Source organism: Lygodium microphyllum, chromosome 16 (assembly GCF_053477565.2).
Source record: "Lygodium microphyllum isolate KBCC chromosome 16, Lygodium_microphyllum_v1.1.10, whole genome shotgun sequence".
NCBI lineage: Eukaryota > Viridiplantae > Streptophyta > Polypodiopsida > Schizaeales > Lygodiaceae > Lygodium > Lygodium microphyllum.
Genome location: NC_141150.1, coordinates 110,811,103 through 110,828,808, shown reverse-complemented (window position 1 = coordinate 110,828,808; position 17,706 = coordinate 110,811,103). Strand labels below are relative to the sequence as shown.

General features: G+C 37.7%; 1 protein-coding gene across 5 annotated transcripts; it reads left to right on the top strand.

Annotated features, from left to right (window-relative positions):
* The first annotated feature begins 7,123 nt into the window (after positions 1 to 7,123).
* On the top strand, positions 7,124 to 11,036 carry LOC148023240 (uncharacterized). Of its 5 annotated transcripts, none has more exons than XM_087696266.1 (6): positions 7,124 to 7,418; positions 8,814 to 9,716; positions 9,838 to 9,959; positions 10,066 to 10,106; positions 10,250 to 10,348; positions 10,585 to 11,036. In XM_087696266.1, exons 2-6 carry the CDS (start codon positions 8,906 to 8,908, stop codon positions 10,751 to 10,753), a joined length of 1,242 nt encoding a protein of 413 aa, XP_087552392.1. In that variant the 5' UTR covers positions 7,124 to 7,418; positions 8,814 to 8,905; the 3' UTR covers positions 10,754 to 11,036. The 5 variants fall into 5 exon arrangements, with proteins under 5 accessions (XP_087552392.1, XP_087552388.1, XP_087552389.1 ...); XM_087696262.1 differs by having other exon boundaries at positions 8,789 to 9,716; XM_087696263.1 differs by having other exon boundaries at positions 8,786 to 9,716.
* Positions 11,037 to 17,706: the final 6,670 nt, after the last annotated feature.

Below are 17,706 nucleotides of genomic sequence, written 5' to 3'. Positions count from 1 at the left end.
AGGAGGGAGAGAGAACCAGGAGAGGAAAAAAACTAAAATAGAAGGCAAGGAAAGAGAGAGAGAGAAAATTAGACATAGGGAAATTTGGGGGGGAGAGAGAGAGAGAGGAAAAAGAGGAGAGAGAAAGATGAGAAATGGATTGTTGAGCTATATTATTTTAGCTATAGGTTTGGAAAGCCCCGAACCTCCAGAGGGCTTCCCGAACCTACCCCCTTTTCCAAACCTCTTTTCTTTAATCAAAACCCCCTCCCCTCCTCTCTTTCTCACGTGTAATATCTCATTTTCTCTCCCCTTCCCTTTTTTCATTAAAGCCTCCCCGTCTCACCTCCCTTTTTTAAATTAAAACCCCCTCCCCTCTCTCTCACTTATAATCTCTCTCTTTCTTTTCCCCATCCCCCTTTTAATTAAATTCCTCCCCCTCTCTCTCATGTGTACGGCCTAGATTCTCTCTCTCTCTTTCTATTAGATTAAAATTTTTAATTTAAAATTTTTAATTAAATATTTTTAAAAAGTAATTTAAAATTTTTTAACATAGTTTTTCACACACTTTGAGAAGGAGATAGAATAAAAGAGAGAGAGAGAGAGAAGAAGAAGAAGAAGACGGAGAGAGAAGAGGGAGAAAGAGGAAAGAGAATAGTCTTTTTTTAATTAAACGTTTTTATTCTCCCCTCCCCCCTCTCTCTCATACGTAGGGCCTAGGTTCTCTCTCTCTCTCTCTCTCTTAGATTAAACTTTCTAATGTAAACTTTTTGTTTAATTAAAATAAGGAGATATATATATATATATATATATATATATATACAAAGAGCAAAAAAGAAAGAAGATGAGAGGGAGGGAGAGAGAGAGGGAGAATAGAGAGAAAGAGAATTATAGAGAGAGGAAATATAAAATTTAAGAGAGAGAGAGAGAGAGAGAGAGAGAGAGAGAGAGAGGAAAAGAGAGGAGAGAGGGGAAGAGAGAGACAGAGAGAAGAAAATGAGAGAGAGTAAATAAAAAGAGAAAGAATTTGAACATAGTGAGACAATTCTAGAGAGAGGAAAGATAAAATTTAAAAGAAAGAAAGAGAATTATAGAGAGAGGAAATATGAAATTTAAGAGAGAGAGAGAGAGAGGAAAAGAAAAAAGGAAAAGAGAGGAGAGAGGGGGGAGAGAGACATAGAGAAGAAAATGAGAGAGAGAAAAAATAAAAAGAAGAGAAAGAATTTGAACACATAGAGAGAATTATCGAGAAAAGAAATATAAAATTTAAAAGAAAGAGAAAAGAAAAAGAAAAAGAAAAAAAAGAAACTTTCTTTTTAATTAAAATAAGAGGAGAGAGAGAGAGAGAGATACAAAAAGCTAAAAAGAAAGAAGAGGAAAGGGAGGGAACAGAGAGAGAGAATTATAGAGAGAGGAAATATAAAATTTAAGAGAGAGAGATATGAAAAGAAAAAAGGAAAAGAGAGGAGAGAGGGGGGACAGAGATAGAGAGAAGAAAATAAGAGAGAAAATAAGAAGAAGAAGAGAGAGAATTTGAACACAAAGAGAATTATAGAGAGAGGAAATATAAAATTTAAAAGAATGAGAAAATAAAAAAATTTAAAGAGATAAGAAAAAAGGAAAAAAATGAGAGAGAAGGAAAGGAGAGGAGAGGGGGGAGAGAGAGAGAGAATAAGAAAAATAAGAAGAGAGAGGAAAAGAGGAAGAGAGATGGGAAAAAAGAGAAAAGAGAAAAGTATTTTTTAATTTTAAATATTTTTTGAGAGAGAGAGCTGGAAAGGAGAGAGAAGGAGAGAGTGGGGAAGAGAGAGAGAGAGAATATAAAATTTAAAAGAGAGAGAAGGAGATAAGAAAAAGATAAAATTTAAAAGAGAGAGAGAGAGAGAGAGAGGAGAAGAGAGAGAATATAAACATAAAGAGAGAATTATATATAAAGAAAAGATAAATTTACATACTTTAAGAGAGACTGGGGGGGAAGAAAGTGAAAAAAGACGAAGAAGAGAGAGAGAACATGTAGAGAGAATTATAGAGAGAGAAAAGATAAATTTTAAAGAGAGAGAGAGAATAAAAAATAGAGGAGAAAGAGAGAAGGAAAAAGAGGAGAGAGAGAGAGAAAAGAAAAGTGCAAAGAGAAGTAAAAGAGACACAGAGAGAGAGAGAGAAAAGAAAAAATTTAAAAAGAGAATGAAGAGAGAGAAGAAGAAGAAAAAAAGAAAAAAAGAGGAGAGGGAGAGAGAAGGAAAAGAGAGGAGAGAGGGGGGAGAATAAAAGGAAAGAGAGAGAGAGAGAAGAAAAACGGGGAGAGAAAAAAAGGAGAGAGAGAGAGAATCTGGAGAGAAAAAAAACTAAAATAGAAGGCAAAGAAAGAGAAAGAGAGAGAAAGAGAGGAAAAAGAGGAGAGAGAAATATGAGAAATGGATTGTTGAGCTATATTATTTTAGTTATAGATTCGGAAAGCCCCGAACCTCCAGAGGGCTTCACGAACCTCCAGAGGGCTTCTCGAACCTACCCCCTTTTCCAAACCTCTTTTCTTTAATCAAAATCACCTCCTCTCCTCTCTTTCTCACGTGTAATATCTCATTTTCTCTTCCCCTTCCCTTTTTTCATTAAAACCTCCCCCTTCACCTCCCTTTTTTCAATTAAAACCCCCTCCCATCTCTCTTACTTAGAATCTCTCTCTTTCTTTTCTCCATCCCCTTTTTAATTAAATTCCTCCCCTCTCTCTCATGTGTACGGCCTAGGTTCTCTCTCTCTCTCTCTCTCTCTCTCTCTCGGCTAGATTAAACTTTTTAATTTAAACTTTTTTAATTAAACATTTTAAAAGCTTTTTTTAATTTAAATTTTTTCGAACATAGTTTTTCACACACTTTAAGAAGGAGATAGAATAAAAGAGAGAGAGAGAGAGAAAGAAGAAGATGGAGAGAGAAGGGGGAGAAAGAGGAAAGAGAATAGTCTTTTTTTAATTAAATATTTTTATTCTCCCCTTCCCCCTCTCTCATACGTAAGGCCTAGGTTTTCTCTCTCTCTCTCTCTCTTTCTCTATCTCAGATTAAACTTTTTAATGTAAACTTTTTGTTTAATTAAAATAAGGAGAGAGAGAGAGAGAGAGAGAGAGAGAGAGAGAGAGAGAGAGAGATACAAAGAGCATAAAAGAAAGAAGAGGAGAGGGAGGGAGAGAGAGAGGGGGGAACAGAGAGAAAGAGAGTTATAGAAAGAGAAAATATAAAATTTAAGAGAGAGAGAGAGAAAGAAAAAGAAAAAAAGAAGAGAGGAGAGAGGGGGAGAGAGAGACAGAGAGAAAAAAATGAGAGAGAGTAAATAAGAAGAGAAAGAATTTGAACACAGTGAGAGAATTATAGAGAAAGGAAATATAAAATTTAAAAGAAAGAAAGAGAATTATAGAGAGAGGAAATATGCAATTTAAGAGAGAGAGAGAGGAAAAGAAAAAAGAAAAAGAGAGAGAAAATAAAAAGAAGAAGAGAAAGAATTTGAACACAGAGAGAGAATTATAAAGAAAGGAAAGATAAAATTTAAAAGAAAGAGAAAAGAAAAGAAAAAAAAGAAACTTTCTTTTTAATTAAAATAAGGAGATATATATATATATATATGCAAAGAGCAAAAAAGAAAGAAGAGGAAAGGGAGGGAACAGAGAAAAAGAGAATTATAGAGAGAGGAAATATAAAATTTGAGAGAGAGAGAGAGAGTAAAAGAAAAAAGGAAAAGAGGAGAGAGGGGGGATAGAGATAGAAGAAAATGAGAGAGAGAAAATAAGAAGAAGAAGAGAGAGAATTTGAACACAAAGAGAATTATAGAGAGAGAAAAGATAAAATTTAAAAAAAAGAGAAGAAAAAATTTGAGAGAATAAAAAAAGATAAAAGAGGAGAGAGAAGAAAAGGAGAGGAGGGGGGAGAGAGAGAGAGAATAAGAAGAAGAAGAGAGGAAAAGAGGAAGAGAGATGGGGAAAAAAGAGAAAAGAGAAAAGTCTTTTTAAATTTTAAATATTTTTTGAGAGAGGGAGGAAGGGAGAGAGAATGAGAGAGGGGGGAAGAGAGAGAGAGAAGAAAAAGATAAAATTTAAAAGAGAGAGAGAGAGAGGAAAAGAGAGAGAATTATATATAAGGAAAATATAAAATTTACATACTTTAAGAGAGACTAAGGGGGGGGAAGAAAGTGAAAGAAGAAGAAGAAGAAGAGAGAGAGAACATGTAGAGAGAATTATAGAGAGAGAAAATATAAAATTTAAAAAGAGAGAGAGAAAGAGAGCAAAGAAAAAACGAGCACGTGTAGGGTTCGTGAGTGTTGGGTCAAGAGTGTGCCACGTAGGAGGGCTGACAACACGCCACATGGCCTACTTGTGAAACATCCTCTTAATATGTAAGAGGAATATAGTTGCTTTGCTTTTTGCTTAGCTTTGGTATGTGGATGTATGTATCTTTGTATATATGGTACCCTCTTCAAAGTAAAGGTCATTTAAATAAATGAATACTTGCAATTCCTAACTTGTTTTACTCTCAATGTTTCTATTATTTGTAAATTTTACTATTGGCATTTCCTATAACATATTTTAGTTTTAATTATGGTCGATTAAAGCAAGGTCTTAATATACATTTTGTTAGTATTGCCCTTTAGGGCACATGCTTGTACAAAGGTGTGGTGACAAGGTGGCGCAGGTCCCAAAAAATTACCCATTGTTAACTTCATGGTTTACATAGCCTTGAAATGTGTGGATAACTTGCTTTTCAAGAATGAAGAGTTTATTTTAGAAAATAAAAGAAAAAGGGTGCTCTCTCTCTCTCTCTCTCTCTCTCTCTCTCTCTCTCTCTCTAAAAGGGCAATGCTCTTATGTGTGATAGTCCACCCTTGGTCTTAGAAGTGGAAGTCACTTCTTCTAGCTCTCCACATGTAATTAAAATTTGAACATTATGGTATGTTGTTATATGCTAAATCACAAATATTACCACCCATGTACGAGTAATCCATTGGGTATTTTGACGTTTTTATTTTTGTAAGGAATTTGTTCTTTCACAAGTGGTCTACTCGTTTGGACATTCCTTAGAGGAACAAGGACATGCTTCAACGATTCATTTACAATTATTACTTGAAATGATTACGGTTGAAGGATCATGTCCTATTTCTCTTTCAACATGTTTCTTTCTAGTGTAATATTGATAGTGAAATTCAATCAATGGGAATATGCTATATAATGGTGGACTCGAGCTAGTGGAAGAATAGTTCTTCCACTTCTCCTTTTCGATTGCAAATTAGATAATGAGATGGAGTGGGTTATCTAAATGTAGGAAGCGCGCATTTTATGCTTGTGAAAGGGATTTGATATTAGATTGATGATGATAACTTATAACGAGCTTATGAGTACTGGATTGGCAATATTATTATTCTATCTAATATTACAAAAAGGCTTAAAATGAAAATGGGAAGAAGCAATTTAAATAGTGCTTATGTAGATGGCAAAGAGATTGAATTTGTTTTGGAGGAAGAAGTTTGCATATCGGGTTTAGCATAGTGTGGATGTTTGGGTCCAATGGTTGGACGTTAAATAGAGGTTCACATCTCCTACAAAGTGTAGCAGGGAAGGATGTGTAGATCAACCTAACAAAATGCTTGTTATTCTAGTCATATGTCCCTTTCCATAACATAACATTATGTGGCAATGTGACTCATAGGCCTATATCAAATTTATGATAACATTCCAAGTGGGTAGCAAAAGATACCTCTAACGAATTGACACTTGTCCCACGTGAAAATGCACACACCTAAAATGCATATACTCTCATTGGGTGGGTCTTTCCTTGTTGATCTATCGCATACTTCATCATTATAATAGTAATCAACTCTAGTTGTCACACTAGCCTCATTACTTTGAAAAACACACAAGTACAAAGAGTGCACAAGGAAGCGAGGTTGATAAATAATTAGGGTAGTAAGAATGCCAAACTTACATTGTTTGACCTTGAGCACAACACATCATGCATAGCATTTTGATCTTTAAAAAAGGGAACATGTTGATGCTCTACTTTACTTTCACCAACATGTAAAATTGTGGATACTTGATATCATGCTTGACACCCATCTAAATCTGTAATTTACTAGGATAGCAATGAACCAATGTCATGAAACCATGCTTTAGAATTGGTAGAAAAGTTGGGAGTTACAAGTGTTGTAACTAAAGACTAATGGTGTTATTTGGCGTTTAATAAAAATGCCTTGATATCTTGGCAATTAACATTTTTATGTAAAAATTGCTTAAGTAGTTCTTATACCATGGCCAAATAACTAGATCGAAGCTCATTTTGCGATCAATGAGGATCTAAAGGAAAAGTCATTTGCCTTAGATAAATGTGATATTGGCCAAATGTATCTCCTATTTGTCGACTTCTTGCTCTTGTGTGAAGGAATTCATGAATTTGTTGATTGCGATTCTTTTGATCTCGTTTTATGACATCCTTGCAGATATCAATTTAAGAAATGCTTCAATCATTCAATGCATTGTTTTCCTAACATTAGAGGAGCAAATTATCATACCACCCACATGATGATATGATTCCACGTGGCTATGCTCTATAAGCCACTCGTGTCATTCAAAACGACATGTTTTTGGGACCTCATTCTCTCTTGTTTATTAAGTTTGTTTTACAAATAGTATCTACTGTCACTTCAAAGTTGAGTGCCTTCTAGGCATGTTTTGTCTTAAGTGTTCAGTGATTGTCTTTTGATCAAACTTGGATTGCTATAAACAACATTGGTCAAAATTCGAAATATGGAAATAATGTGGTGGGGCAAAGCAATGTTGTGAAAATTCGCCCATATATTCAAATACTAACATAAAACTTCACCCTTGTACTTATATACTTACTTGTGATATGAGATTTAGATACTAACACATGTAAGCCGTGACACGATACTTCGTAAATACCGAGCTACTTTGTAGGTTGTAGGTAGAGGAGACAAGAAGAGAAGAGTGAAAGTATTGGATGGTCCTTTTCAGGGTAACTAAAGGTTTGGGAATAACAAGAGAAGAAACCTTAAGAGATACCTTATTTCAAAAACCCCTAATTTTAAAAACTAAGAAAATGGGCAACCATTGAAAGGTTCTGTGCTTGGAAATGGTTGCATGTGTGCACACGGAAGGGCCACATTTGTGTGGCACTGACTAGAGAATGCTGGGTCTGAGAGAGAGAGAGAGAGAGAGAGAGCGAGAGGACCAGACTCGCTGAGTCGCTAGAGCGTATCTCTCTTATTGGCCCAATAGAAGAAAAGCCTCGGTTCTTCCTCCCCAAATCTAGCTTGGAGCCCTCCCCTGTTTGGCCCAAAGGGAGAGAGAGAGAGAGAGAGAGAGAGAGAGAGAGAGAGAGAGAGAGAGGAACCTTCTTAGCATCCCATCCACCATCCTCTGTTGACAGTGTCAGATGCGAAATTTGCATGTAAGCTCTCTCTCTCTCTCTCTCTCTCTCTCTCTCTACAGTTCTCTCTGTGGATTGTCACATCTTCTCATTTTTTTTGCATTCTGGGTCTATGCACGAAGTTGTGTTCTGTTTTGTTCCTTCAAATGCTCATCTATTTGTCTAGGTAACAACTGTTTTCCATCTCCCTCCATTACCTTTGTTCTTCTTCTTATCAAATTAAAACACACTCCTGCATTAGTTCAATGGTCTTTAGTCTTTCCAGGTAACTCTATCTCTGTCTCCCTGCCTCGACTTGATTGGTTTCAGTTTCTCTCGGCAACTTTGCGAGATATCTCCCTGCAACAAATTGATTGTCGACTTGGGTCTGTCTAGGCAGCTCTGTTTTCTATCTCCCTGCATCGGTTTAAGTAACTCCAGTTTGTCTAGGAAACTCTGTTTACTAGCGTCCAGCATCAATTCAATCGACTTCTGTTTGTCTAGGGTAACTTTGTTATCTAACTTCGCTTCCGTTTGTCTCGGCAACTCGGTTTTTAGTTTCTCTGCATCAGTGCCCCTTTGCCTCGGTCCCTCTGTGCATCATTCTGTAACCATCAATGGAGTGCTCCTGAGGGGCCTTCCCTGAATAGCTTGTTTGCCTCCTTGAATTTGGAATTGAATTTCCGTTTCGGTTTAATCCTGTCAGATTGGATAAGAACTTAGGGACATGAGTTCTTTCAAATCTGATGAGCTATACTAATAATTCAAATCCCCCCCTTCTTTGAGGCTTTAGAAGGGGGGATGCAACATGATGGTGGGTTGATTGAAATAGATCAATAGAAGACAGTCAAAAACCTGAGTGCAGGAATTCATGATAGATGGGATGGGGAGCATGGTAGAATGTGATACGGGTTTGGCAAGCTAATTCTTTTAGTAGGGCTGGCCTTGCAAGTCAAATTCTTGGAGCGGGTGATCCTTTTTTCCCACAGTTTTCTTCTCTTAGTGATGACCTTGCTGTGTTGTATACATGGCTATTTTGAATGTTCTATAGCTTGACTGTAGGGCTGCTCACTGAATGGCTATTACACCCCTATTTGTAGAAGAATGTTTATAAACACACCCCCTATTTTTTTGTAGTTCACATGATTTAGATTCTGTCATTTGTTAACTCATGTGTTTGGCATACATAGCTTTGAAAGGTGACTTAATATCACTATGAGCCAGAAGGTTTAAAGCCTGAGATTGTGTTTTGCTCGTTGAAGCTGTACATCTTTTTTGGATACGAGCTTCGTAATGACAGAGGCTGATGTGTCAAGTTTACCAGCATTTACTTTTTCATAAGATGCAGCTCTAGTTTAGTGTATTGCTGACTATCTTTCTGATGACTTACATACTAGCTTGATTTTTAGCAGGCCTGCTCTTTTCTGTGTTGTACAGCTGTCTGCTGGAAAGAATGAGATTGTTTCGACAATTTTTAAAAGGGTGTTGATCAGAGGGAACAGTGATATAATCTAAGCCAAGCGAAACAGATGCTTGGGACTGCGTGCTTTCGGTTATGTGGTCGCGGCAGTCATTGCGTTACAACAGTTTCCATCTCACACTCGCATCATTCTGGCCCCTATCCTCATTCATCTCCCATTATTTGTCGACATGCAACGCCACTAAGCTTTTCTAGGAGTACAAGTTGGCCGCGCCACCAACCAATTAGCAGCACAGAGGTTTGTGGCTTGCAGGGAGCGAGTTCTGTGAAGAGATCTTGTTATCATACAAGTTCTTGTGTGGAGGGTGGCCATGAATTGAGTTGTGCCACCATTTGGCATGGACTACTACCTTCCCATCATCCATCAATATTGGATCAGAATGTTGTTTCTCAGTTTAAGGGCAGTTGTGCAGTTTCTAGCTTTGACACTCACTTGGAGTCCACCTGTGGACACTCATTGACACTTTCTTGCAAACATGAACAACCTGATTCGACAGTTGGGATATCTCATGCATCTTCTTGCAGAGTTAAGTGTGCCTTGAGCTTTCCCAATGACACTCGAGGCAGCATGGGAAGGTTTGCCATGACAACTGGTTTGTTTGATGGCTCGTGGAATGTCGCATGGGATGCCCGGCCTGCACGCTGGCTTCATGGGAGACATTCAGCCTGGCTGCTGTTTGGAGTTTGTACTTGCTTTTCTGCTGCAGCTGGGCTTTCAGCTCCAAATGTACTATCAAGCTCTCCAGTTAATGTGCAAAGTTCTAAACTTGCGGGCTTGTTGCAAGATTCTACTCATGAGATGGTAGATGCAGCAAAAGCTGTACAGGGAAAGCAAGTATATACTGACTATTCAGTCACTGGTAAGCTTTGCATGGTTTAGCACTAATTTTGTTTCAGGCAGCTGGTCATGTTTGGCTCAAGCTTCTTTCACTCTTGTGCCTCTCAACATCTGCTCATTTCTGAGCTGCTCACCTGTTGCAGGAATACCTGGTGATGGTCGGTGCTTATTTAGGGCCATTGCACATGGTTCTCATCTGACAAGTGGAAAGCCTGCTCCAGATGAGAGTCTCCAACGTGAACTTGCAGATGATTTACGCAGCAAGGTCAGTTTTCTAACGCTTTTGATAGGCATGGTGATTGTGTGTGTCTTGAAACTCAATCTTCTTACGAGATTTTGTGGCTACATGTGCACTTTTTGGTACACAACAGGTTGTAGATGAGCTTGTGAGTCGACAAGCTGAATCAGAGTGGTATTATATCTATACTAGACTTTTTTGTTGTTTATACTATGTCTTTCCTGTACTAGGCTTTTTTGTTGTTTACACTGTTTTTCCTGTTCAATCTAGACTGGCAGTCATTCTGCTGATTTGGAACATTTTGTATATCTTTCAAGGTTCATTGAAGAAGATTTCGATACTTATGTTACAAGGATGCGCGAGCATCATGTCTGGGGGGGAGAGCCTGAGCTGCTTATGGCTTCACATGTTTTGAAGTGAGTGAGCTTTACTCATTTCTTTCTTTTAAATATCTATTGCCTAGTTTCTTGCCTAGTTTTGGTTGGCTTAATTGTGCTTCACATAAAAAGTGTTTCCTCTTTAGCACGTCTTTTGGATCATTTAGTGTCTAGGCCAAGTTATATGTCAGGTTTATTTATGCACATGCATCATTGTTTGCAATTGTATGTATCTATGATTACGGCTAGATTCAAGTATCTCCTTGTGACTGCAGGAAGCCCATTACAGTGCATTTATATGACCGCAGCTCCGGAGGGCTCATTTCTATTGCAGAGTATGGGCTGGAATATGGGGGAGAAAATCCCATCAGAGTTCTGTACCATGGATTTGGACATTATGATGCAGTTCAGATCCCAAGCATTGGAACTGCTTCGAAGTTGTAAAGGTCATGGTAAAATTTTTCTTTGTAGGTCAGATTGCGGGAATCATGGGGCCTCTCAGTGCCTTCTCCAAGGTAAAAGATGAGTTAGGCAGGACACCAGTTTTGTCTGTCAACATGAAAGCTAGACAATAATGTAGGGCTGTCCTTTTGATCTCTTTTAGTATGAGGGGAATTTATATAATAATACAAATCTACTCTCTCTCTCTCTCTCTCTTTCTGTGCCCATGCATTAGCCCAAGTCATTATGGGCCATCCTAAAAAGGTTATATGGTAAGTAGTCCTTGCATTTGCTATGAATTTTGTAGCATATTTTGATCAATTTTCATAATTCCTTTTTCAGAAAACTCATTTTTAAAGGTATTAAGCATCGTCAGTCTGACACATTGCTTTTGTTTAAGGAATTAAGCAGAGTGTCAGTTTGACCAGGCCTTAATCTTGGAAACAAAGGTAGTGATCATTCCTGTGCAATGTGGTTTCAGGTTGTTGCTTTAGACTGGTCACTGGTTGTATGGATGGCGAAATATTTTTAATTCCACCTTTAAATTGATTAGTACCAGTAATCAGTGGTAAGTAGACAAGCTTAAAGACAGCTTGTGTGGGCAGCGAACTTCTGACAGTTAGCTTTACAGCTTGTTTTTGGGTGAAGCAATTCATCTCTGGCTACCCATGATGTGAAATAGGTACATCAATATACCATGAACAGTCAAATAAAAATCTCTAGCTACTTTTAGGCAAGCTACTACATGCCACTTTGAACTCATGGTCTTTCTCTTTCAAAGACCTTAGTAGTGTTAGTACATCTTCCTTACACATTTTCACTAATTCTTGTTTAGGGACTCCCTTTTCCTGTTTGCTTGTTTTATTTATGTTATTCCATACATTCTTGATAACCACTACTATAATGATATTTCAAACTTTGAAAGTTTGCTTGTCAATCTTTCCTCTATCCCCAAAGTAAGGCTCCTTTCATTCCCTATAGCTTCATTAAATCCAGCCCTCTATATCCACTCTTTCATGCTGGTCCAAATCAATCTAGACTCCTTACAATTCCTAAATAGGTGGCTTATTGGTTTTGTGTGAACAACACACAAAGTACAAGAAGGGTTTATCGCTCGTAGTTTTGGCTATCTTATCCTTGCTAGGCCTCTTCCTAGCTACCACCTTCAATACCAAGAGATTCAATTTTTTGCTTGGGGTGGCATGTTATGTGCTTGTCAGCTTTCGATGCAATGTGTGCACATTTGCTTGTGTAGGTAGCCTTCCGAGCATTGCATACCTTGGTTGCTATGTCTTTGTTGGGTTGGTACAAATCTTTATGCTTCTTGACTTTACAAGTTGGCTTTCCTTTGTGATTAGCCAAACATTGGAGAGCTCCAATGAGCCCTATTCTTGCATCTTTAGCTACTACTCTTTCTTCTTTTTTGGAGCCTCCCTCACATGTGCAATTTCTTATTTGCTCCAATCAAGTTTCCCTTTTATATCCTCTAAGGCCATGATACGCCTTGTGTTGTCCCATTTATTAGCCCATTTCGGTAAGCCATTCTCCATGACTTTGATAGCACATTTAGGATCACTTGCAAATGGGGCTTTCTTGTCTTCAAATGCAAAGGGGAAGGTCCAAAAGGATTGTAGTAAAGCCTTGATTTCCTTTTCTATTTTGCCCCACTTCTCCCATCCAAATTGTATGAGGCATTTTCTCCATATTTCTATTAGCTTATTTATGGAATTCTTGTCCTTGATGTGGATTCGGGTATCTCTTCTAATAATCTTGTCTTTCCAATTTAAGACTTTCCATTTATCAATTGGCATTTTGGATTCACTAAGAATCGATTAGGCAATAATTTCCTAGGGTTCTTCAATGCCTAGTCAAAAAACTTTCTTGAATGCATGTTTGTTTGCATTGCCCTAAATTTGCTTGGGTTCCAAGCTTCCTTTTGTAATATTTATGATGACAATCCTCCGAGAGATTTGCCATATTTCCTTTTCTTCGTATTTTTATAAGAAAGCCTGCACGAGTCTTTCTATTTTTTCCCATTGGGATTTAGCAAAGGGGTCGATTGTAGCCACGAATATGAATGTAGAAGCTATACTCCCTAAAGCTACCAACTTGCCTCCAAAGCTAATGGGCATGGAACAAGCATCTCTATCTTATGCTCCACTTTATCTAAAAGCCATTGCATTTGAACTTAGGTGAAGGCATTGAGGCTTAGGGGGGCTCCTACATATTTGAAAACTTTACTTGCCTTGAGGGTTTTGAATCCTAGTCTTGAGATCTACTTCAGTTGCTCATTTGTCCCTAGTTATAGTAGTTCAAATTTGGGTTTGCTTATTTGTTCACTTGAGGCTTTAGCATAGATGTCAAAGGTATTCATTACTTCATTTCCATTAGCTTGCTATGCTACTATTGTGCTTGAATTGTCATCCACAGAGAGTTGGGTGTAAAATTGATTGCCAATTGGAAGTAGGAGACCCTTGATTATGCCATGCTATATCTTATAATTGAGCATTTTCGGAAGTGGATTTGCAACTATTGCAAACAAGAGGGGGGCAAGAGGACATCCTTGCCTCGTTGACCTTTTGAGTTGAAATGCATGGAAGGTGTAACCATTAATTATCACTTTGACCGAGGCATAGTTAAGTGAGTGGCCACCATTCGGGTAAATCTCACTGAAACCTGACTTATTCATGATTGCCAATAGAAAATCACTTCTAAGCTTCTCATAGGCTTTATCAAGGTCTATATTCATCACCACAAGTTGCACCTTGCATTACGTAGCATGTTCGATGGCTATCACAATGTTTAGGATGGCATCTTTAATCTTTCTCCCCCATACAAACCATATTGCACAAGGATTTGTTGTTGGGGGGGGGGGGAGTAGTTTGATCCTACCTTGATTGATAGTTGTGGGGATTTGCCCTTTTAGTGCATACTCGTTCACAAAGGCACATATGTTAGCCCCTATATAACTTGGTATACTTTAGTTGGTACACCATCTTGTCCATTAGACTTCCCTTTTTTCATACTCCCAATCGTATTCTATAATTCATCTATTGAGAATGGTATTGTAAGTAGAAGGCTAGATTTCTTATTTATCACATTCTCCTCACCTCCTCCTCAGCCTCCAACATCAGTTTGAGACTCCTTATACTTAGTATTTATCACTTGGGGGGGGGGGGGGGGGGGCGGTCTCAAACAGTGCACAGAGATGTTGTACAAAAACTATTGCAATTAAGAAATCATATTGGATTGCTGTGCCCTCCTTATCCTTTAATTTAATAATTGCTTCCCTTCTTTGATTGGTTTGAAGAACATTGAAAAATGTCAAAGTTTGGGCATCTCTCTCTAGTATATTCAAACCTTTTAGCTACGTTTGGACATGTGTAGCTTTATATCTTTACTTCAATCTATTAATCTTTAATTTTTGCAAAAGACTAGCAAGATGAGCATCATTAGGGCGATCAACAAGAGTAAGTATAATAGCTCATTTGAATTTAGATGTGGTATTAAGTTGTCTTCTTTGTAGCCTAGCTTGTTTTCTTAGATATGCTTTAGTTAGTTTCATTATGCCCCTAATTCCCCTTTTGATGCTCTTAGTTGGGTCACTAATTCCATGGGTAGCTTTTGCCTAGCTTTCATGCATGGACTTGAGAAAGTTCTAGGAGTAGTTGACCATGAAATGTAGTGGGTCGTGATTATATTGGCATGGCATGGTGAGTTTACGGTTGATTTGAATGGGGAAGAAATCAAAGTCCACCCTCCTAGAACTCCCTACTTGCTTGTTGTGCCATGTGAGTGTTGGCTTCTACCATTACCCATGATATAAGCAATATCCATTAGATCATGCTCTGTGCAGAGATTCTCCTAGCACTTGTTTTCAATTGCAATCATCGAACTTGCCTTGTGCAATCTATCTTCCCCATTTGTTGTCATGTTCTAGTCCTTGATTAGTAGGGTGGATGGGCGATTAATGTGAATAATGGCGATTTCAACCACCACCAAAGCTCCATCATCTCATCACATTTGATCATTTGGATCTCAGCTTTTCTCTTACTACACTCATGATGTCTCCTTTTCCTTTGCCTACAAGAGTGAGAAAGCACTTCGAGTGTTGAATGGGATGTCTTGCATATCATTATTTTATATTTTAACCTCTCGTATAGCCATCACATTAGAAACATTTCCTCCTAGAAATAAGTCTGCTACAGGCATACCTCCTATTATTGGAGTAGAAACCTCTCACATTCTAGAAAATCATTTTTTGTTTCCTAGGGAGGCTAACCGTAATACATCTATGAGTAGAGTTCCACAACGCCATCCTCTTTGTCCACTAGTGGGGTGTATATGCTATCCATCCAAGGTTGATTGAGATGCCACTATTTTGCTTGGAATTCCTACCTTTTGCCATGCCTTTGCTAGGGCTAACATTCTCCCTTTTTTTTCAAGCTCTTTCCTTTCTTTGGAGGGAGCACCTTGTTCTATGTGTCCATATCCTTGCTAGTCCATGCAATTGTAGATCCCATTTTGGCTTGCTTCTAATTGGTTTTAGATTGGGCTTGCTTTTTACTAGTATCTTTGGGATGTGGTGTAGCTTCATGTTCCTTCTTAGCTTGACTTTTAATTCCTTCCTCGAGTTTCCAGCCTCTTGAATAGTGGCTTGTTTGTAGGCAACACAAGCATCTAGGAAGGCGCCTAAATTTGACTTCAATGCACATTTCCAAACTATGGGGGTCAAATACTCTAAGGAATTTAGGGGTTTCTTCGTGGCAATCCCACATGATGCATGCTTTTTTTTTCCACCCTAAGCTAGCCATCCTAAGCCCTTGGAATGTAAAACACTTTATCCAACACTTTTGCCAATACAACAATTTCCCCATCTAGCTAGTCTAGTAGGCTAGGAAAAGTACTCCACACAGGAAATTCATGAAGCAAAGAATCATTAGGTTTGAAATGTAGACTCCAAGTCATAGCATAAACATAATTTCCCCTAAACCAAACTAATGTGGCCACAATCCAATCCTATTCTTGTTGCAAATTAACGATGACAAAATAGAAACCATGCTTAGAGAAGCACATTAAGTTTGTGAGGAGTGGCTTTCTAGACTCTTTTAGTTCTCTTCTCTTGGGTTGCAATAGTACCTTTATGTTATCTCTTTCTTTGTCTTAATTTTGTGTTTTCTAAATATGTTGTATTGGGTCTTTGAATTATGCTTTCACTTTAAACATGCTATTAACGTTGAAAGACAACAAGTATTAAGGGGGTTCTCATTAGCAATTCAACATATGTTTGGCTAGTTCTCCTTTCTAGTATCAAGTGGAGCTATTCTCCTACTTTTGAAGTAAAATTGAAATCTTCTTTAAACCAAACTAACGACTTCCAATCCAAGTTCTTATTTCTACAATTGAGCTATCTTTGTGGACCTTTATTACACATAATTGTAACTTGTTTAGGTTTATTTAAGCATGCACTTAGTCTCATGTGAATGCCTTTACATGTAGCCAAACTATCTTGGTCAAAGAGGGATCGTCCTTACTATCTTAATCCAAACACACAATCTTCAATTTAGCTTGTTGTTAGCCCATAACAACTTCAAGAAGAGCTTTTGAGACCAAATGCTTTGCTATCAAGGACCAAGGTACATCCGTATCAAGCCTTCGAAGACCAATGCCTTGATTGGTTTGGAGTCCTCTCTAACCCTTAGTAACCGCTTTAGAGATTTGGATACTTAATCCCAATCGATTACATTCCACCTCTTGGTGGCTCCATATGATTGTAAAGAATTACTTGGAAGTTGCTCTACTTACCCCAGTTGGACTTCTTGAAAGGGAAGATGGCACAAAAAAGTTGCCGTATGAAGACAAGATGAATCTAACCACTACCATTCTTTTTGCCAATCCTCAAGTCTATCCCTCCAATTGATGCAAGTTCATTGTTAACTTAACAACCACACATATTGTTAAGCCATAGTAATCTCCAAACTTAAAAGGACTTGACAATGGAATTCACCACTTTGTATTCAAATTAAGCTAGTTAATGAATAAAAAGATCTTAGTTTAGAAGAACAAGCTTGAAATTCTCTTTATTGATATTGAAGCTCTAAACATCTAGTAACTAGTCATACACCTTAAGGAGTGTCTTCATCAATCTCTCATTTACTTCCACAAGATTTCTATTTCATTTCTATCATATGGAGCCACCAATCATTAGCAAACATTATTGTTTAGATAACAATAATTTGAGTCAATTGTCCCAAGCAATGGGCTCTTTGACAATAGCAAATCAATTTTTCAAGGACTAGCATATGTAACCTAAACCCTTATGACTCAATAAGGCCTTGATTATTTTACAACAACCAGATCCAAATCTCGAATCTCCAAAAACGTTCAAGTTGAAATGTAATGAGTATCTATCATAGGCATCATTCAAGTCCATGTTAATGAGGGCATAGTGCTTCACACAAACCAAATCCTAATCAAAGCCAAGTTCTAGACATAATCTTGGATGCTTCTTCTTGATAGGCGGCTAGAACTTAATTGGAAGGTTAAACCTTTAACTATGGGTTTGTAGGAGATTTTTGCAATGGTCAATGGCATCCATTGATTTGAACTTGATGTAATCATTGGCTTAGGTATAACCTTGATCAAACCATTATTGACATGCTTTGATATGATATCCCATTCATTGCGGAAATTCATGAGCACAAACACCTCAAAAAACTAAATTGGAAGTCCATTATGGAGATGAGACTCATCTCTTTTCATATTTTCTTCATCATTTAGAGAAGCTTTTGAGGCAAATGCCATATTTCATGCTTTGGAAGCTTTTGAGACATGGATCTATAGATAAATGGGAGCAAGGGCCAACGATGACGATTGGGTGGTTGAGCGACCCTTGTTGACCACTCGCGTTGCCCAAAAAAATTGTGATTAATTTTTAAATGGTATTATTACATCAT